General features: G+C 43.4%; 1 protein-coding gene across 1 annotated transcript; it reads left to right on the top strand.

The window, feature by feature from the left end:
• The first annotated feature begins 404 nt into the window (after positions 1 to 404).
• LOC100280330 (uncharacterized) lies at positions 405 to 9,982 on the top strand. Its single transcript, NM_001153256.1, is given in 6 exon segments — positions 405 to 814; positions 6,189 to 6,358; positions 6,912 to 6,970; positions 7,824 to 7,852; positions 7,930 to 8,323; positions 9,309 to 9,982. Coding segments are annotated over 6 exon segments (1,302 nt in total). The 5' UTR covers positions 405 to 624; the 3' UTR covers positions 9,769 to 9,982.
• The last annotated feature ends 13,409 nt before the right edge of the window (positions 9,983 to 23,391 follow it).

Genomic DNA, 23,391 nt, shown 5'->3' with positions numbered 1-23,391 from the left:
GGCCAACCTAGTGCTCGAGGAACTTTTCTCATAACAGTATAACACACATTTATATATAACCTATTATGATATTATATATTTCGTTGCAACGCACGGACACTCACCTAGTATATATATAAACCAATACATTCATATGTCTATAGCTAATACTCGGTTATACATATGCTCCCGACTTTACGTAGTTTTTTACTGAGATAAGAAACGGTACCAAGTCATAAAATAGTCCTTAGTACAGTACTACTGTACAATGTGACAGTTAGAGTTGTAATAACAAACTATACGAGGTGTTCATAGCAAAACACCCGTATTATTCGCTTTCTTGCGCCGCTCCCTGTTTTTTTCCAGTTTTTTATCTCTCTATATCTAATTTCTCGTGGAGGCGAGCAGATAGACAGGAGAGAGAACGCACGCAAGAACGCGCTCTCCTCGCGATTGGACAGGGCGCGAACACCCCGAGGACGCGCGCGATCCCCGAGGACACGGGGGTGACAGCCTCGCCGTCGCCGGGGCGGCCGTTTCGAGCTCCGTCCCGCCTCGGCCCGGCTCAGATTTGGTGGGATCCGGCCAAGAAATCCCGCAGTTGGTGAGGAGGAGAGGAGGGGAGAGGAAGGGAGGGCGGAGGGGATGGGCGTCGGTGCGGAGCCCAAGGATCAGGCGGCGACGGCCGCTGGGGTGCCGGCAGAGCAGGACGAGGCGGGCGGGAAGGAGGACAAGGCCGCCGCGGTGTCCTGCTCGATCTGCCTCGACGCGGTGCTCGCTGCGTCCGGGGAGAGGTCCACCGCCAGGCTGCACTGCGGCCACGAGTTCCACCTAGGTAATTCTTCATAGACGCCGGATCTGTCGGTGGATTGTTGCTTGCGAAGTTTGTGGTTCAATCGCGTGGTAGGTGCTATTTTTGGGTTGTAGTGTCAAATTGAATGTGTGGATCCTTAAATGTGGCCAAATTCGTAAAAGTTTGTTTAATTTCGCTGAAATAGAATCGGTTTCATAATTTGTAGTTGCCTCTATGCTGAATTTTGGGCTAAGAAGTTCTAAAGGTCGGATCTTTTCAGCTGTATAGGCTTATGCTTTTGTTGCATGAACATGTTTTGTGGATGATTTTTTCCTATTTCAGTTGGCTTCATATGTCGGTACTGTTTGTGTGCGAGATTTGTTGTATGAGGATGATTTGAGAGTGTGCATGATTCTGAATTTTAGATTCAAGTTCGAGATGTCTATTTTTTCTTGTAACCTTGAATAATTTATAGTTACTTTAAAGGTTTTATGTGCCAATTTTGTGCTCTATCAATCTACTTGATAAAAGGCCCCATTTTTTGGGAGCAAGTCAATATTGAGACGGTGATTTGCAAATATGTTAGGAAATGTTACCAGTCTGTCTGTGCTGAAGAGCTCCAACTGCCTGAGAACCATGAGATGCAGAGAAGAAGTTTGTCGCCCCAATTCTCATTGGGCTGGTGCAGAGTGGGCCAAGTGAGCCCGGCCTGTTGGCCGTGTGTGTGGTGAGGAGTCCAGTATCGTATAAGTATCGTGTCTTGTAACAGGGAAAAGGGATCGAAAACTAAAAGATACAATTCCCAGCTTTCTGCTTCTGTTCTTCCTTCCCGAACTCTCTTCTTCCCTTCCTGTTGGCACTCCCTTCCTCTTGGTGTGTTAACAATTGGTATCAGAGGTCCACCGATCCTCAGATCCTCTTCTTCCCATGGCGTCTTCTCTGATCGATCCCACTCTCACCCTCTCCCTCGAGCACCAAACCAGGGTCATCTTATCTGAATTGGACTAGCGTTTCAGTGCGATGGACACCAAGTGGAACCCCCGTGTGGGTGATCTGTAGTCTCGGGCCACCGCGTCCGAGCGCACGACGACCTGTACGCGGCGTTTGGGCCCAATCTCTTCGACATCGGCGTTGGCGGAGACGGGCGGTTCTCCTCAAGCCTCTCCTTGCCCGACGGAAATCGCTTCTGCGGCTACTCCACCACCGCCTCCTCCCGCTGCGGCAACAGCTTGGGGCTGTCCTCGCCGTCGCCACGCGCTGACTCGCTGTCCCGCGACTCCTCTGAATCCGGTTTCGTCGTCGATGACGGAGACGACGCGGCGGCCGCCGCCGCCAGCGTTACAGATCGTCAACTCCGCCTCGTGAGCCTCGCGCTCCAGTACCAAGGAGTGGTCAACCGCTTCGAGCGCTGCCTCTCGTACCTCGCCGACGCCAGCAACAAGCTGTGACTCTGTGTTGCATGACATCACCAAACTCATCAAGCCCACAAGCGACTGGAGGCCACCTAGCCGTGTCCTTGAGGTCACCATACACCAGGTCCATTACCCCATGACTGAGAGTGTGATTTGTGCAGTTTTTGCTCAGTACTGAAAGGTCGAGTGCGTCCATGTATTTGGGGATTTAGATCCTGTGTTGGCTCGTGTGGTATTTGAAACAAAGCATCAGGCAGCTGACGCCTTTGGAGATTTGCATGGAAGGAACATATATGATGGCTGTTGTCAGTTAGACATTCGATGGTGTTCATCTCAGGATCCTAGGAACACCAATTTGGCCTTCAGTTGTGGTGACACCATGGTGACTACTGCAGCCGCTAGACCTGCAACATCTGTCGTTGGTCAATACGAATTCTCCAACACCAACAATTCTGTTGAGGTTGCAACAACAGTTGAGATCGTATCCGGCGTCGCTATCACGCCCCTAGCTCCTATGCTGGCCAAGGCTGCTGGAGATAATTCAGAAGACATTATTGATGACTCTACATACTCATTTCTAGGCCACAAAGATGAAGTCTTCACTGTTGCATGCTGTCCTGCAGATGCATCACTTGTGTCTTCTGGAACACACAATGTCAATCTTCAAGGAATTTCTGTTGGCAATGCTACACTTCAGCTTCCAACAAGTACTGTTGATTCAGATGACAGTAGTGAGGAGCCATACGAGTTAGTTGAAACCCCTGTTTCAACCCCATTAGACGACTACAAGAAATCTGTTGTTCCATTAATTGAGGAATATTTCAGCAATGGGTTATGGGGATGTACAATTAGCTGCTTCAGATCTTATAGAGTTGGGTTATGATGATTTCCACTGTTACTTTGTCAAGAAGCTTATTTCCACAGCAATAGACAAGCATGAGAAGGAGAAAGAGATGGCATCAGTGCTTCTATCGTATCTTTATGGTGATGTGGTCCATTAAACTCAAATCAAGCTGGGATATGTGCTGCTATTATAGGCTGTTGAGGACCTGGCTGTTGACATACCTGATTGGTTGCAGAAGGTTCTGAAAGATAATGAGCCTATCCCTAAACTTGTTTCTGTTGTGAATCCGAGGAACCCCTCTAGAGCTTTTATTCCTAGGCCTATGTTTGAGAAAATTTCAGATCTGTGCAAAAATGCTGGTGCATGGCTTGTGGTTGACAACGCCTATGAGTACTTTATGTATGATGCAATGGAACACTACTGCTTAGAAGATACTCATATGGTCAACCTCTTCTCATAAACTCGGCCGGGGAGGGAAAGACCGCCCTCTCGGTATTATATTAAGAAGAGACCGAAACAATGGTCCCGGCCGAGAAAATCCCCGAACCCTGGCCCCCCATCACTAACGGGCCGGCGTCAACTGTCCACTCTGCACCGGCCCAACCGGAGAGCGGATGGGGCACAGCGAGGGGATTTTTTTAACCAAGCCTGAAAATTCGCTCCCGGGTGGAATCGAATCCAGGACTTGGAGGTGCTACTCGGAAGTCCTTAACCACTAGGCTAGAGGCCCTTTCGCTCAACCTCTTCTCATTCTCAAAGGCTTATGGGATGATGGGGTGATGTGTAGGATACTTTGCATTTCCAAATGAAGTTGATAGCTTCCACAATCAGCTCCTCAAAGTGCAAACTGATCAAGCTTATGCCATATTTAGTGATATGGGTGCTGCTGCGCTGGTGCACAATGATTCTGTTCAATTAAGGCCAATACCATGGCCTTCCTTCAGACTGTGTAGTGAGGGACATATCAAAGTGCTCAAGATGCTGCTAGCAGACCAAGGTGCAGAACAATTCTTTGTCATGATTTGGGATCTCGGTGGAATTGATGCCATGTATCAGCTTGGGGGCAAGCCGAAGCTTAAGAAGGGGGGAATGTTAGGAAATGTTACCAGTCTGTCTGTGCTGGAAGAGCTCCAACTGCCTGAGAACCATGAGATGCAGAGAAGAAGTTTGTCGCCCCAATTCTCATTGGGCTGGTGCAGAGTGGGCTAAGTGAGCCCGGCCTGTTGGCCGTGTGTGTGGTGAGGAGTCCAGTATCGTATAAGTATCGTGTCTTGTAGCAGGGAAAAGGGACCGAAAACTAAAAGATACAATTCCCAGCTTTCTGCTTCTGTTCTTCCTTCCCGAACTCTCTTCTTCCCTTCCTGTTGGCACTCCCTTCCTCTCGGTGTGTTAACAATATACACCAGGTGGTTGTTGCCCGATTTGTGTAACTTTTTTGCGTTTCCTGCTTTGCTTTTTAAAAAAGTCTGAAGTGTACCTGCTCTGTGTTTATGGTATAAGTTAAGCCTGTTGGCATGACATTGAACTTTTTAAGGTGAGAGATGGGGATTTTTCCTACAAATTTTAGGGCCTTGGGCTATTTTATTGAACTGGTGTAAATTCGGATTTTGGAGTTTTCTGGTTCTTGAAAGGGATTATTTAAGCACGTTTCAAACACAGATATTGAAACTTGGGCAAGACTAAAAATGACACAATTTTGAGTTCTCAACTTGATGATCTCATTTGACAGTCCTTGTTGTCTGCTGTAATGAATTTAACCTCATGTACTCACCCATTATATTCCCTTCTATGCTAGATTTATAATTATGTGCAATTTGATCTGTAGTAAATACTAGGCTGTCAGCTGTTTTTAAGATGGCCAGTAGGAGGATTAGAGGAACTTTGCAGGTTTGTGGTTAGCTTACCCTTGGGGTTGCTTGAATATATAGACTATAGAGATTCAGGCAAAATCCTTCCTGCTATGTAGGGACATTGGACTAATATCAAGCGCACTCAAAAGAATTTGTGTGTAGCCTTTATATCATTGAACATATATTTAGTTGTTCTCCTGATGAAGGACAGGTCTAGTGCAGTGGTGAGACCTGTCTTACTGAGTCACCAAGTCGTGGGTTCGAGGCAGCCTCTCCGCATTTGCGTGGAAGGCTTCCTTAGTTTAATCGTTCGCCAGACCCCACTCTTGTGGGAGCCTCCGACACTAGGTCTGCCATTTTTATCTTGATGAACCTATTAACATCAATCTTACCTTGTCAAACTATCTCGTTCTTTATACATTAGTGGCCAACACAAAGTTAAAAAGGTTTGACTGACAAGAATATTAAAATGGTTTATGTTTAATATTATAGTTGGAAATATCCATATGGTTTTCATCGAGTTCTGATAGGGGGTTTGCTACTTCCTTGGTTTTCTGATGAAATATTGCTTTCTTTCAGTTATCTACAGCATTTGTACTAGGTTGAGAGTGGTTTAGATGCTGCTGAAAGTTTAGGCCTATTTTTCAAAACATCGTCTTCAAATAGAGATTAGAATTTTGACTTTCGAGAACCCATGATACTGCAACATGCTTTCATGTATATCCAAGGGTGGATTAGGGGGGTATTGGCCCGTCGACCCTGACAAAATTTATAAATCCTTTACCAAAATACTGTTGAAGCTCAAGAATCTATAGCATGTAATGAAGCTGATACCGATGCCCCCGAAAAAAACTATAAATCCTTTAGCAAAATACTGTGTATATCATTAATTCTTTAGCTGGTACTCCACTTGCAAAAGACCATGGATATTGGGTACCTAATCTTGATTTGAAATATCTGACTTGATAAATTAAGTTATGGATGTAAAATAAGTATTACTTTTCCAAGGCGTTTGATGTGGCTTCTGCCTGGCCTTTGAATATACAATTTGTTGTTCTTTAACAAGTAATTTGTTGTTAGCAATATAACTGTAGTGAGATTAGATGCTGGATTGCAGATGGAGAATAGTTGTTCTCATGGAATATGCTTATTATGTGGTGTGAAGTTGTGCTAGTGTACTTATTACCATTGCTTATTCTATTATGCTGTCTTAATAATCTACTTTGTGTGGACTAACTAGGATCAAAGCAGTGCTCTGAATTATCTTTGCTTGATAATCTTTGATATGCTAAGTATACATTTTTCTCCAGATTGCATTGGATCAGCATTTAATGCCAAAGGGGTTATGCAATGCCCCAACTGCCGCAAAATCGAGAAAGGGAATTGGCTTTATGCAAATGGTTCTCGATCTGCCCATGATGTTAGCATGGATGAATGGGCCCATGATGAAGACCTTTATGATGTTAGCTACTCAGATATGGTATGTACCTGTGTCAACCATACTCTTAAATTGTTTATTCTTGTCGAAGAGACATAACTTTTTGTTAGTTGTGTTCTCTACATGCCTTTTTCTATTATTTTTTTTTTCTAAATTTCAAGGTTATCCCCTTGAATACTTCTAATATTTGATATGATTCCCCATGCCCCTTTGCAACATACAACTGGTGGAACTGACCATACTTTTTTTTGGATGTACTTATTATGCTACATAACCTTTATTCAGTGTCTTATACTAAGATCAAGAGCTTTATGTAGCATATTCAGTGTTTTAGAAACAATACCAGAGTTAATTCAGCAATGTTCTTGCTACATGAATGATCCTGGGACCAAACACTGTCATGCATGTTTATGGTTCCTTGCCCCTTTAAAAAAACATTTATGTGGCTCATATAAATCCTAGTTTGCTTTACTCTAATAAACCATCCTAGTTTAGTTTATTTTTGTCGATTCCTCATTTGCTGGCATTGTTTTACTTGCAGAGGCAGTTTTTGTGCATGCTTATCCTGATAATTTTACATTTTTGTTTTGTGCAGCCATTTCGCTTCCATTGGTGTCCGTTTGGGCGCTTAACCCAACTTCCATCTTTATTTGAGTAGGTTCTGCTTCAGATGATTATTTTTTACTCTTGTTTAACATTCTGTTCAAGGATTCCAAGCTCACAGTTTCATCTAATTGATTATGGACCAGTAGGTTTAACACACAAGCCGCATTATCTACCTACCTACTGTTACCTCATTATATATTCATACACATGACTCCATATCATATGTTCAACTTAAAGCACCCATTTGGGATTTGCGGATGGTGGTAATAGGTGCTTTATCTATGTATTGTGTATTAAAGAACAAGGGAGCCAATCCTAAGATCCTGTAGAATTGATAAATTATTTCCTTTTTGTAACCATGTGAGTAAAAGTTGATGCAGGGCAACGGCAAACCCAGCTATTTGATTTTTTAGCATGAAACTTGATTATTTGGATTGCTATGCAATCTTCAACAACCTGCAATAATGAATGAATTTTTTTGTCAATGTACATAGTGGCATTCTTGCCAAGATAGAGTATACATGTCACTTTTTTTGTTTTTTCTGAGAAGCATAATTGAAGTAATGATTGACAATCCATATTGCCATGGTGCTTCATGTGTACTACAAGGAAAATCTATGGAGGATACTCTGATTTTGCGGGAAACTTGATTATTTGTGTTGATATGCAATCTGAACAATCTACAATAATATATTGCCAGATTCCACACCTGCTATTGTGACTAGTGCTTCATTGGAAATTATGTATCAAGCACTATGGCGATATGGAATCTGTACATTTAATCATATTTGATTTATCAACAAAGATGTCTATCTGTTTTGTTGCCGTGAATCCACTCTTTTCCTGTTATCTGTTATTGAAGAATTAGTACTATTCACTTACACCTTCCCTTTTCTGTCAGGGAAGGAGAATCATCACCTCCAGTTACATGTAAGTTCTGATTTGCATTGAGAAATTTGTAGTGAAATTGGAATTATATTGAACATGGTTGGATATTGGTCTTGCAGTTCATGACTTCATGGGACAACATGTGTTTACGGAGCAAGTAGCTGTATCTGCTGCAGCAGGGACAACTAATCCTTGCCCCTATGTGGCATACTTGCATCCTCTTACACCATTGACGTCATTGTCAAGCTCCCATGTCCCTGACAGAACTATGGATCGTCCTGCATACCATGATCATTGGAACCCCATGGCTGGGCCATCAGATGTTAGGTCCATGCAAACAATGCAACCTGCTGATTTTCATCATAGCCATTGGGCACATGTGCCCCATTCTTATGGTCAACCCAACAGCAATAACGAGCAGCCAGGAATCCCTTTTGGAGCAAGGGCTGTACGGGTCGATGGTGATAGCCAACGCCGAGCATCTGTTGTCTCTCCATCTTACTTCAGTAATGGGTAAATTATACTTATCTCTTGTGGCGAAAGGGCCTCTAGCGTAATGGTTAAGGTTTCCGAGTAGCACCTCTAAGTACTGGGCTTGATACCTCTCGGGGGCGAATTTCGGGCTTGGTTAAAAAAAATTCCCTCGCCGTGACGTCCTGTGCGCTACCCTCTGGCTGGGCCATTGTAGAGTGGGCAGTGACGACCCGCTAGTGATGGGGGCCAGGGTTCGAGGATTTTCTCGGTCGGGGCCATGTTTTGGTCTCTTCTTAATATAATATCGGGAGGACGGTCTCTCTCTCTCCCCCCGCCTGAGTTTTTTTATACTTATCTCTCGTGAGTTATATGCTATGACTTTGCTATGAAAATATGAAATTCTAAATTCATACATTGTACTTTGAGAAGATGAACTGTTTTTAGCAAAATGAATCTAAACAAACGGTGAATCCCTGGGTCTCTTGGCATATATCACCTGTGAATATTGTTGTGCATATTTCTCAATGTTACATTAGTGTCTTTGCCTTGCCTAAATTTCTCAGTTTTCCTTTGTTTAACCTTCACCCGACTTAATATGTTTGGAGGCGAAAGGGCCTCTAGTGTAATCTTCAAGGCTTACGAGTAGCACCTCTAGGTCCAGGGTTCGATCCCCCTCGGGGGCGAGCGTCTGACTTTTAAAAAAAACCTTTGTTGTGCCCCGCCGACTCCCGGGTTACATCTTGCGCGCCACCCAACGGCTGGGCAGTTGCAGAGGGGACGACGGCGGCCCACTAATGATGGAGGCCAGGGTTCGAGTATTTTCTCGGTCGGGACCATGTTTCAGTCTCTTAATATAATACCGGGAGGCCGGTTTTTTTTTCTCCCGGCCGAGTTTTTTTAAATATGTTTGGAGATTAAATCTAGAAGTAAAGCTATATTTTTACAACATCAACTATTGCCATAGAGTCTAGCGTCTTACTCATCGCTGTGAATACTGCTGTTATAACAATGTTCTTGTTTGCAGATCTGGTTCCAGATCTAGACCTCCCAATGTTCCTCCTCTGATGCCTCAGTTCATGAGGGCTCATGGCAGCATCAGCGAACAGTACCAACAGAATTCATCATCTAGCTTATTTGCTGGGGCCCATAGGTCAGGAGGCATGCGACCTGCCCCAACACCTCTACCAGAGAACCCCACCTTTACCTTGTTCCCGCCAGGTTCATCTGGCCATAGCTCGATGGAGACTGATGATGCTGGGGGAAGCCGGTTCTACGCCTGGGAGGGTGACCGGTTTGCCCCATACCCGTTGATGCCGGTAGACTGCGAGACAAGCTGGCGGACCTCACAGCAGCAGTCCCACCAGAGCACATCAGAGCCTACATCTGCTCCAAGGAGGCTGTTTGGGCAATGGCTCGCTGTCGGCAGGCCATCCCCATCACCCGAGGGGTCTTCGTATCGTCAATTGCACTCACCGCGGATGTAGACCCTCGCCGCTGAAAGAAACGATGGGAAGCCCATTGTATTAAGTTAAGCCGGGCTGTGCCGTGAAACTTTGGGACGATGCTCGAGGGGACAGAAACTGGAAACGATCCGGCTGAGGATATTTCGATTTGGTTTATGTGAATTCCATCTCGTACATATTTGAAATCAAGTTGGGATGCTGGGAGCTTCGAATGTAACGTGATTTCTTATGCTGCAATTCTGTTGATTGACGGATTTTCAAACGCGATTGAATTTCCGTTGCAATGGTACCTGTTGAACCGTAGGCGTTTCGTGTTGGTGTTGTAGCATGTGAAGGCCTACGTTCCATGCAGTTTCCAACAAAGTAGAATAGAAATTTGGTGAAACACTCGATTGCAGTGGTTTGGCATTCGTAATGTTAGTAAGGCAAAATGTTCTAATGACGATTAATCCCCAACCTATGTGATCTGATTGGAATCCCTACATAGAATGTCAGCATTAAGCATTAGAGTAAGTATAATATATAATAAGATGATGTGGGTGAACTAAGAGATGTCAAACCAGATTTGTGGTGACAAGGGAGGAAGATAAATAAAAAGAGAGGAGAAATAAGCTGCTCACTAAGGTATGTACTATCTTATTAATTAAGGAGTTTTTTGAGGTCTCTAAGAAGATAAAGGAAAAGAATTAAAAGACGGGCTTTGTGAAGAGTCCGTCTCCACACGACCCTCTATACATATTATTCTTTAACTGTATTTGCATTTATGATCTAAATGCTCAAAGTTATATCATATGGTTCCTTAGTTATCTCTTGTAATTGAAAACCGATCCAAAGGCTCAGAGTTATACATGCGCTAGCAGATAGTTGAAAGTAGGTTGGTATTAAATGTACAACTTATATCATGAGAGGGTTATTACATGACTACTCTTTTAGTTAATTATGTGACATGACACTATGAACTATATTATTAACGTTGCTTTTAGGAGAATGAATATAGCATTCACTTCCTTTGTTACAGTTCATAAGACGAAAAAGAGTAAGAATATAGCAACAAAAATAATATGCAATTACATTTTTTATAGATTGTTTTGGTTTTCTTATATACTCAAATTCTATTGTCTATATGTTATATATATAAGCTAAAATGACATATAGCTAAGATACAAGAGTGTAAAATAGTGCAAAGCGACCATGTTGTAGGAAACAATGACGCCTAAGAGTAGGGTGAATTGGGACTGATATGTGTTAGTTAAGGTAATTTAACACAACTATGTTAATTAGGGCCATAAGGTTTGAGGTTTAGATCCTAATGAATATGTGATAGTTTAGTTGGAGGGTTGATTCCTAATATTCTCAGGGACTTTTTTTTGTAAGTTTTGCTTGGCGAATGGGTATAAGTGAATCATGGTCGTTGGATTTTAAGTACATGGCCTAGACTATATCGTGAGGAGCTATGAGATCTCGGCCCTTAGATCTAAATCCTACGACTTATTTAAGTTATCTCATCTGATCCCTGCGTTCTGAGATCAAGAATTCAATATGCCGAAGGGGGACCTGCCCTCTAATTCAGCCGCACGTGCAAGGATCAACGACAACTGCAACACTTTATTTCAGAAATTTGCTATTTTAACACTCTCAGTTGTAGGTTTCTCTATTTTACTATCAGATCCATAAATCATAAACACAAATGGTTGCATAAGTCATAAACATAGAGTGACATAATAACAAAGAGCACACTGAAAGGGATAAAATAGCAAAATTTTCCCATTTCATCTCTCCCTTTCCCTTCCCGCCACCCGAGCTGTGGTGAACAGGGTCCCTACGGCGGCGATGCCTCGCCGGCGCACCCTAAACCGACCATCCCGATCCCAACCATACATGCGGACAGGTGCAATAGGTAGTAGAGATCTAGATAAACCTAGGGGAGTCCTTTTCGCCAGCAATGGAGTTGCGAGGTAGCTTTCCCGAGGTGTGAGGCGGATTCGGGGCGGAGCCACGACACCGGTGGCAAATTCCCAAACCCTAGATGTGCTATTCTCTACCCTGCTCTAATCTACCCATCACGTAGATGCATGTAGGGGACAGGAGGGAGTTCTCACCATAAAAGGATGGCGCAGGGGCTATGGCAATGATGTGTGGCGGCCACGAGACTCCATCAAGAAATTAGGTCGTGGCTCCCAAGCTTCCGTGCTCCCGACTGTGAGAATTATAGGCATTTTCCGTATTATTTTAATTCCATAAATCAACATTATGATGATGACATATAACAAATAATTAACCATAGAAATTGTGATCGCAAATTGATCCATACCAGTATGAATCAAGAGAACATAGAGCATGTGAATTATATAAATCATATAAATACGATAAACATGTATACTGACTGAACAAATGAAAGTAAACAGGTAGAAACATAAATAGCATGACTGAAAAATTAAAACAGACAGATCTATCATATTATAATAAGACAAAACAGATAAGATAAAATCATTCGTAACTATGAAACAGCATAGATGAAAATATGAAACATATATAATCTCCAGAACACAAAACAGTAAGTAAATAAACTGATCATACCCTCCTATGCGCTCTGATGATCCAGATCCTTGGCCAGCTTCCTTTGTCATGTTGAAGATGTTTTGGGCAGTCGCGTAGACGCTCCCCAAAAACCTAATTGCCGATCCCCCGTGCAAGGTCTCGAACGGCACCGGCTTCGGAGGCACCTGCCCTCTCGCTACTCTGTGCGCGCAGAGTCACGAGATGGAAATACCCTCACTCGACGGCTGGATTGTGAGACTGAAAGTGTTTCTCGCGTGTACCGAGTGACAGGGGTGCTCCTCTATTTAACCTCTCGCAGAGGGAAGCTGAAGGAGAAAGGTCGCCGAGTCACGCCAAGAGTCGGCCAGCTCTTAGCCGAGTTATGCCATGAGTCGGCCAGCTCTCGCCGAGTCACGCCATAAGTCGGCAGCTGAAGGAGAAGGGTCACTCGGCTGGCTGACGAAGAGACAGGGTCACTCGGCAGACGAAGAGACAGGGTCACTCGGCTGACGTACGCGGTTAGTGAGTGCTAAAAATTAACACAACCACACCACACCCGCTCGCCTGCCTGCCTGCCTTGCCTCGCCTCGCCTCGCCTCGCCCGGCCCGGCCGGGCCGGCGGCGGCGGCGCGCGCGCGCGCGCGTGTGGCACGCCCTTGTCCATTTCTTGACTTCTCAAGTTAAGTGGAATAAATCCCACCATATAAGTCAAGGCAAAAGACCCTTGGACTTCCAATGTGGTACTATTGGTATTCTCCACCATTACACACCATAGAGCTTATTCAATAAATGGGCCAAGCCCATAAAAGATCCAACAATCCCCACCAAACTCTAGGGTTTGTAATGATGAAGTATCAGAATCACAATCCTTTGATATACCAGTGTTTTGATGGAGACTGTTAAGTTGAACATCCATCTAGAATAAGAGTTTCACTTATTCACAACTGAACAATGGACTATGCCTTGAATTGACAGTTTTGTGCGAAATAAGATTCACTCAAATCCTTTGCTGATACTAGGCTGCAAAAGGGTATTCCCGCTGTTTAGAAGCATATAAGTCACACTTCAGTGCCTTTCATGAGTATTTAGGGATTACCCAAGTCCCATAGACTGTGACCAGCAGTCTGACTCATATAGGTGTATTCCTCAAAAGATGTTCTGTAGGACAACATCTCACCTTTATAAGACTCTTGGAATACATTAAGGTAAAAACCATCCTGCCTTACAGATAGGAAAGATGTGCATCAGAAATGAGTTAAAGAAGGGATCTTTCCTCACAATCTACTCCTAGCTTGTTTCTCTACTCTACTTCACGGGATCTCCGATCACATAGAGCAGGTTACCACTAGAGTAGATCTCACATGGGTCTCATACCCATTTCCCTCGATGCACTTTCTATCACATTGCGTGATAGACCCTTAGTGAATTGATCTGCCAGATTATTTGATGTGTGGACATAATCCACAGTTATAACTCCGGAGTTTTTCAACTTTCTGACAGATTTCAATCTCCTCTTAACATGCCTTGTAGACTTCATGTTATTCCTAGAACTGTTAACCTTTGTTATCACCGTTTGGTTGTCACAGTTCATGGAAATAGCCGGTATCGGTTTTTCAACTACCGGTAAGTCCAATAGGAAATCACGAAGCCACTCGGCCTCAGCCCCAGCAGTGTCTAATGCTGCGAGTTCTGCTTCCATTGTAGACTTCGTTAAGATAGTCTGCTTGCAAGACTTCCAGGAAACAGCGCCACCTCCAAACAGAAACACATATCCGCTTGTGGCATAAAGCTCATCAGCATCAGAAATCCAGTTGGCATCACAATAGCCTTCCAGCACTTTTGGGTTTCCGGTATAATGAATACCGTATGTCATAGTACCTTTCAAATACCGCAACACTCTCTCAAGAGCACGCCAGTGATCATCTCCTGGTTTCGACACAAACCGACTTAGCTTACTCATAGCATAAGAGATGTCTGGCCTTGTTGCACTTGCAAGGTACATGAGCGAGCCAATGATCTGGGAGTATGTCAATTGATCCCTTGCTATTCTCCGATTCTTTCTTAATAGCACACTGGGGTCATAAGGTGTTGGAGCAGGATCACAGTCACTAAAACCAAAGCGACTCAATACCTTTTCCACATAATGGGATTGTAACAAAGTTACCCCACCATCAGCTTCTCTAACAAGCTTGATGTTTAGAATGACATCAGCCTCTCCCAAATCTTTCATCTCAAAATTGCTCGATAGAAGATTTTTAACTTCCTCAATCACATTGAGATTTGATCCAAAGATCAAAATGTCATCAACATAAAGACACAGCATAACAGACTCACCCCCACCATACCGATAGTATACACACGTGTCAGATTCATTTACAACAAAGCCAGCTGCTGTAAGAGTATTATCAAATTTTTCATGCCATTGCTTAGGTGCTTGTTTTAGGCCATACAATGATTTTATCAACCTGCACACCTTGTTCTCTTGACCATCCGCAATGAACCCTTCTGGCTGATCCATATAGATCTCCTCATCCAACTCTCCATTTAGGAAAGCTGTCTTAACATCCATCTGATGAATGATAAGACCATAAGAGGCTGCCACAGCTATTAATGTGCGAATTATAGTCAATTGAGCCACTGGTGAGTAGGTATCAAAGAAATCTTCACCCTCCTTTTGGGTATATCCTTTGGCCACAAGCCTTGCCTTGTACCTCTCGATTGTACCATCAGGCCTAAGCTTTTTCTTGAAGATCCATTTGCAACCTATAGGTTGACAACCATAAGGACGGTCAACGACCTCCCAAGTTCCATTAGACATAATAGATTCCATCTCACTCCTTACTGCTTCCTTCCATAAGTCAGCATCAGGAGAGGAATATGCCTCACTAATGGTAGTTGGTGTGTCTTCCACAAGGTACACTATAAAGTCATTACCAAAGGATTTTGCAACCCTCTGTCTCTTGCTCTTTCGAGTGACTATAGTGTCATCCTCCTCAGGGATGTGCACGTGAGAATCCTCAGCATGATCTATAGGAATCGACAGTTCGTGCTCATGGGGAATTATAGTCTCATGACTTATATCACTAGGTGTATTCTTCATGGGAAACTCATTCTCAAAAAATGTTGCGTCTCTTGATTCCATGATAGTATCAACATACATATCAGGCACATCAGATTTTATAATTAAGAACCTATACCCAGTGCTGTGAAAAGAGTACCCAAGGAATACACAATCAACAGTTTTAGGCCCAAGTTTACGCTTTTTGTTGATTGGCACATTCACTTTAGCCAAACAACCCCAAGTGCGCAAATATGAGAGATTTAATCTTCTCTTTTCCCATTCCTCAAATGGTGTGATCTCTTTGTTCTTTGTTGGAACTCTATTCAGGACATGACATGATGTCAAAATCGCCTCACCCCACCATGCCTTGGATAATCCCGCTGTACTCAACATGGCATTCACCAAATCTGTTAGAGTGCGGTTTTTCCTTTCAGCAATCCCATTGGATTGTGGTGAGAATGGCGGTGTCCTCTCATGAATAATACCATGTTCCACGCAGAACTCATCGAACACATTAGAGAAATATTCTCCACCTCGGTCGGACCTTAAACGTTTTATTTTCCTCTCAAGTTGGTTCTCAACTTCAGCTTTATAGGCCTTAAAATAATTGAACGCTTCATCTTTTGTTTTTAAGAGATACACATAACAAAATCTAGTGGAGTCATCTATAAAAGTGAGAAAGTATCTTTTACCACCTTTGGTCAAAATTCCATTCATCTCGCACAGATCAGAATGAACAAGTTCTAGAGGTGCCAAACTCCTCACCTCAGCAGCCTTGTGAGGCTTGCGGGGTTGTTTTGATTCAACACACACATGGCACTTAGACTTTTTGACCAAGTTAAATTTAGGAATTAAATTTATATTTGCTAACCGCATAAGACAACCAAAGCTTGCATGACAAAAACGTGAATGCCATAAATCTGACTCATCAGAAAAATGAACAGAATTCACCAGTTTATTACACACATCATGCAGTGATAAGCGGAACAACCCTCCGCAATCATATCCTTTACCAACAAAAGTACCATGTTTCGACACAACACATTTATTAGACTCAAGAACAACTTTGTATCCATCTCGACATAGCATAGATGCGCTAACGAGATTCTTCTTGATAGAGGGCACATGCTGCACGCTCTTCAATGGCACCGTCTTTCCCGAAGTAAACTTCAGAATGACCGTACCAACACCAAGAACATGAGCACGCGACCCATTTCCCATTAACAAGGCGCCAGACCTCCCGACCTGGTAGGAAGTGAACATAGAGGCATCAGCACACACATGAATGTTTGCACCACTGTCCATCCACCACTCAGGTGAATTACAGACTGAAAGAACAAATGGTAAGGAATTACCATACCCAGATGTTCCTCCTTCAGTTTCAGTGGTTACAACATTAGCTGATTTCTTGTCTTGAGTGAACTTGCGATCAGGGCACTCTCTTGCCCAATGTTGATCACTGCCACAGACAAAGCAACCTCCCTTTCCCTTGTTGTTGTTGTTCTTCTTTTTAAACTGTGCTGTATGAACAGGTTTATTTGCGTTCTCTGGTTTGTTTTGGTTTTTCTTCTTGTTAAACTTGCGGAAGTTTCTCTTCTGCACCACATTAGCAGTAGAGGTCTCCACACCTTTTCCATTATCCTTTGATCTAGCTCTTTCCTCAACATCAAGAGTACCAATGAGCTCCTCCACATTGAACTCTTGTCTCTTATGTTTGAGAGAGGTAGCAAAGTCCTTCCAAGAAGGTGGCAACTTGGCGATTATACCGCCAGCCACAAACTTGTCAGGCAAAGGACAAGAAAAAAGTTCGAGTTTCTTAGCTAGTGCCTGAAACTCATGAGCCTGTTCCACTACAGATCGGTTCTCAACCATCTTGTAGTCATACAGCTGCTCCATGAGGTACAGCTCGCTACCAGCGTCAGTTACTCCAAACTTTCTGACAAGAGCATCCCACAGCTCTTTCCCCGTGGGAAGGATGATATAGCTTTTCTGGAATTTTGTATCCAGTGCGCTAATTACTGCTCCTCGAAAGAGGTTGTCTTCAGCCTTAAACTTAGCCTCATCCTCAGGAGGTAAGTTGGCAGGCTTGCCCTCAGCGGCATGAAAACAAGACATTGCAGTTAGCCACAATTCCATCTTAGCCTTCCATATCAAGAAGTTTTTACCATAAAAAAGGATCAGGCTTTAGCACAGCAGCAAAACCTCTGACAGAAAAATGCCTAACATTAGGTTTTTGGATTGTGAGAATTATAGGCATTTTCCGTATTATTTTAATTCCATAAATCAACATTATGATGATGACATATAACAAATAATTAACCATAGAAATTGTGATCGCAAATTGATCCATACCAGTATGAATCAAGAGAACATAGAGCATGTGAATTATATAAATCATATAAATACGATAAACATGTATACTGACTGAACAAATGAAAGTAAACAGATAGAAACATAAATAGCATGACTGAAAAATTAAAACAGACAGATCTATCATATTATAATAAGACAGAACAGATAAGATAAAATCATTCGTAACTATGAAACAACATAGATGAAAATATAAAACATATATAATCTCCAGAACACAAAACAGTAAGTAAATAAACTGATCATACTCTCCTATGCGCTCTGATGATCCAGATCCTTGGTCAGCTTCCTTTGTCATGTTGAAGATGTTTTGGGCAGTCGCGTAGACGCTCCCCAAAAACCTAATTGCCGATCCCCCGTGCAAGGTCTCGAACGGCACCGGCTTCGGAGGCACCTGCCCTCTCGCTACTCTGTGCGCGCAGAGTCACGAGATGGAAATACCCTCACTCGGCGGCTGGATTGTGAGACTGAAAGTGTTTCTCGCGTGTACCGAGTGACAGGGGTGCTCCTCTATTTAACCTCTCGCAGAGGGAAGCTGAAGGAGAAAGGTCGCCGAGTCACGCCAAGAGTCGGCCAGCTCTTAGCCGAGTTATGCCATGAGTCGGCCAGCTCTCGCCGAGTCACGCCATAAGTCGGCAGCTGAAGGAGAAGGGTCACTCGGCTGGCTGACGAAGAGACAGGGTCACTCGGCTGACGTACGCGGTTAGTGAGTGCTAAAAATTAACACAACCACGCCCGCCCGCTCGCCGGCCTGCCTGCCCGGCCCGGCCCGGCCCGGCCCGACCCGGCCGGCGGCGGCGGCGCACGCGCGCGCGTGTGGCACGCCCTTGTCCATTTCTTGACTTCTCAAGTTAAGTGGAATAAATCCCACCATATAAGTCAAGGCAAAAGACCCTTGGACTTCCAATGTGGTACTATTGGTATTCTCTACCATTACACACCATAGAGTTTATTCAATAAATGGGCCAAGCCCATAAAAGATCCAACACCGACACCATAGCATATCATCTCCGCGTGGCCCGGACACGCCCCCAAATCACTCAAGGGCACAATGATGAAGCACACGCCCGGACTCTGCGGTGCTCACGACTCTCTTCCCTTTCATATCTTCTCTCTGCTCGGTGCAGTGGCTTAAACGCTTAGCTTCCTCAACGATTTGTTAGATGGGTGCGGAGAGGACGAGGGGCCTGAGTTTTATACCCTTGGGCATGGGAGAGTCCCTGCCGAGGTAAGAAACAACCAATGCGAGATCTCTGGTGGATTCTGTTGGCAGAGGAACCAGTGAACATGAAGGGAAATAAGACTGGCGCATGGGTCCCACAACGCCCAAGCGCGTGGGTCGCTTGAGAAAAGTGGAGATGGGCCGGGGCAACGTTTTGGGCCCGCACGACACTACCTCCTGAGTGTGTACTAGCTATGCGTGAGGCTGACACTGGGTCCCGTCCAGCAGTGGCGCGCGTGGAGGAGTGCTCGCGGGCGTGATATCGACTTTGGGCCCCACATGTCACTGACTTGGAACCGGTGCACATTGGTGGTGTCTGCTCAGAGGGCCCTACCCGTCAGTGTGCCACAGGTGAGTTGGGCCGGCGCAAGGAGTTCAGCCCAGGGTGAGTTCTCTTTCTTCTATCTTTTCTTTTCTGTCTTCTATTTTGTTTTCTACTTTGAGTTTTAGATTTCCAAACCCAAATTTCAAATAAGAATTCTAGTTTCACTTCAAAATAAATGCACGGTCAAAACCTCCAGCACGAATGCAAACATATAATTTTGTTAATCTATTCATTATAAAAATGCTTTTGAATATGTCACTTATATACTCCAAATTGTACTTTTTTTAAGAAAGTACTCTCTAATGTATAATAATGTATAATCTTTACTAACATATATTTTAACTTAAGTATGTAATACGGTATTTATAAACCATCACTAATATAAGGATCTTCTATATAATCTCTTTAAAAACACTTATTTTAAGTTATAGGATAGATTTTTCTAAATTACCCAAAATAAGATTTTGGGTGTTACAAATCTTATAACCTCAAGAGGCCTACAAGCCGTTGCCTTCTATAGAAGGAAGCTAGAAAAACTTCCCTGTCTGCGGGCTCACCGAACAGTCCGGTGCGCCACTGTATTTTCGGTTACCAACGGTCGCTCGGCGATCTGATTGGCCAGTTTCCTTTTTCGATGTGGCACCGGACAACTGGCATGTCACCTACCAGTTGGTGGCTGGTGCCCGAGCCATTGGAGTTTATGTCCGATGCACCGGATAATGCACTATTCACTGTCCGGTGAATTTTATAAATAAATTTTCCGAGAGCAGCTTCTTCGATCGTACGCTTCACCAACCAGCGCCATCGTATAGTTATGTGAGTCCTAGACTGGCCCAAGTTTAGCTCTTTTGAGCCAAACTTCTCCAACTTCATTTGGCTCTTCTTTAGAGGTTCCCTAACACTTATACAAACATTGTTAGCAACTAAAATTGTTTAAGTGATAGAAGCATACATTTTTCCTCGTCTTTTCACATGGATTTGTAATATGTGCAAACTAAAAGTCGCCTAGAGGGGGGTGAATAGACAAAACCTGGAAATTATAAACTTTGAACACACACTTTGCCCGAGGTTAGGGTTAGAAATAATTAATATTGAATTCGGAGTACGAAAGATAGTTCTTTTTGCTATGAGTTGCTCAATCAATGCGAATAACTTTGAGAGATAACTCAAAACAATGTGAACAAGAGAACTTTTAGTGAGAGGGGATAGAGAAGAAACAAATCGAATAGTGAAGATCAACACAAGTGGACACGACAATTTGTTTCCTGAGGTTCGGTTCCAAAGAACCTACTCCCCGTTGAGGAGGCCACAAAGGTCGGGTCTATTTCAACTCTTTCCCTCTCTCAATCGGTCACTTAGACCAGTTGAGTGCTTCTTCTCAATCACACGGGTCACTAAGACCCCGCAAGGATCACCACACAACTAGGCGTCTCTTGCTTGCTTTACAAATCACTTGGAAAGATTAGATGAGGAAGAAGAAAGCAACCAAGCAACAAGAGCAACAAAATAAACACAAGTCACCCTCTCTCAAGTCACTAAACACTTTTGATCACTTGACTTGATTTTGGAACTTGGAGAGGATTGAATGCTTTGATTTTATCTTTGGAGTGTATTCTTTGCTCTTGTATTGAATGAGGAGAGTGGAATGCTTGGATGGCTTGAATAGAGGTGGTTGGAGGTATTTATAGCCCCAACCACTATTACAGTTGTTGCTGTCAATGGGCACACCGGACAGTCCGGTGGTGCACCGAACACTCACTGTTTATTGTCCGGTATGTGCCACGTCAGCTGATCGTTGGGGTTTGGTGCTGTTGGCCGTTGAAGACTTATGTCCTTTTGGTGCACCGGACAGTCTGGTGGCACATTGGACAGTCATGTGCAACCTGATGTTGCAGAGTGTCTTCTAACTTCTGCGCTGCAGACTGCGCCATAGTCAGTGCAGTTGACAGTTGGGCGAAGATGACCGTTGCTCCGAGGGCTCACCGGACAGTCCGGTGAATTTTAGTGGACGAGCGCCAAGGATTCCTGAGAGCGGCCTGTTCGCGGATTGCTCCAGCCAGGGCACCGGACAATGTCCGGTGCGCCACATTTTCAAAAAACATTTTCAAGTTTTGAAAGATTCCCCTTGTTTCAAATACTTTTATAAAAGCTCCCACTGAAAAAGTTCCCCCCTTAGTTGTCAAGAGGGTTTTTGCAAATGCCTATTAATTTCTCCACCTTTGTTAAAGAGTGTTTAGAAAACTTCTCCCCTTTGTAAAAAAAATTGAAAACATGGTGCGTGGTGGTGTGGTCCTTTTGATTTGGCCTAATAATTCCCCCCCTTCGCATTAAGTGCCAAAAACGAAGAAAACAGAGGCCTTTGTACAAGAAAGATAGGAATGAAAATACATGAGTAGGGCAAAGGATATATGATACCGACAGAGTCATAGTGGAAGCCTTGCCTTTGTCTTAAACTTCATTTCCCTTTTAATCTAAGACTAAGCATAGAAATACTCTTGGAAGCATATTAGTCTTAGCTTTGGCACAAGAAGAATAAGAAATACACATTTGTACCAAATGAAAGAGACATGATCAAAGTTATACAAATTAGCAATGTGTGCAAGATTTCAATCAAAGTTTCGAGAATCTAAGATATTTAGTTTATTCCTAAGCTTGCTAAAAGTCTTTTCATCTAATGGCTTGGTAAAAATATCAGCTAATTGGTTGTGAGTGTTAGCATAGACAATTTCGATATCTCCCATCTGTTGGTGATCTATCAGAAAGTGATATCGGATGTCTATGTGCTTAGTGCGACCGTGTTCAACGGGATTATCTGCCATGCGGATTGCACTCTCATTGTCACATAGGAGAGGGACTTTGCTCAGCTTGTAGCCATAGTCCCTAAGAGTTTGCCTCATCCAGAGTAATTGTGCATAAGAATGTCCTGCAACAATACACTCGGCTTCGGCGGTAGTAGAGCTACTGAATTTTGTTTCTTTGAAGCCCAAGACACCAGGGATCTCCCTAGAAACTGACAAGTCCCTGATGTACTCTTTCTATCAATTTTACATCCAGCGTAATCGACATCAGAATACCCGATTAGATCAAAGGTAGACCCCTTGGGGTACCATAGCCCAAACTTAGGAGTGTCTCATGATTCTTTTCACGTCCCTAAGATGGATTTCCTTATGATTGGTCTGGAACCTTGGACACATGCATACTGAAAGCATAATATCCGGCTATGAAGCACATAGGTAGAGTAAAGAACCTATCATCGACCGGTATACCTTTTGATCTACATATTTACCTCCCGTGACGAGGTCGAGATGCCCATTTGTTCCCATGGGTGTCTTGATGGATTTGGCATTCTTCATTCTAAACTTCTTGAGAATATCTTGAATATACTTTGTTTGGCAAATGAAGGTGCGCTCTTGGAGTTGCTTGATTTGGAATCCGAGGAAATACTTTAACTCCCCCATCATGGACATCTCAAATTTCTGTATCATAATCCTACTAAACTCTTCACAAGGTGACTTGTTAGTAGACCCAAAGATAATATCATCAACATAAATTTGGCATATAAACAAGTCTTTTATCAAATGTTTTGGTGAAGAGAGTAGGGTCAGCTTTACCGACTTTAAAGCCATTAGTGAGAAGAAAGTCTTTTAGGCATTCATACCATGCTCTTAGGGCTTGTTTGAGCCCATAAAGCGCCTTTGAGAGTTTATAGACATGTGTAGGATACTCACTATCTTCAAAGCTGGAAGGTTGCTCAACATATACCTATTCCTTGATAGAGCCATTGAGGAAGGCACTCTTCACGTCCATTTGATATAACTTAAAGTCATGGTAAGTAACATAGGCAAGTAATATTTAAGTTGACTCAAGCCTAGCTATGGGTGCATAGGTTTCATCAAAATCCAAACCTTTGACTTGTGAATATCCTTTAGCAACAAGTCGGGCTTTGTTCCTAGTCACCACACCATGCTCATCTTATTTGTTGCGGAATACCCACTTGGTTCCTACAATATTTTGGTTAGGACGTGGAACTAAATGTCATACATCATTTCTCGTGAAGTTGTTGAGCTCCTCTTGCATTGCCACCACCCAGTGCGGATCTCTAAGTGCATCCTCTATCTTGTATGGCTC

This window comes from Zea mays, chromosome 6, assembly GCF_902167145.1.
Source record: "Zea mays cultivar B73 chromosome 6, Zm-B73-REFERENCE-NAM-5.0, whole genome shotgun sequence".
Classification (NCBI taxonomy): Eukaryota; Viridiplantae; Streptophyta; class Magnoliopsida; order Poales; family Poaceae; genus Zea; species Zea mays.
Note: the sequence above shows the minus strand (reverse complement) of the source record. Positions and strands in the feature narration are given on the sequence as shown.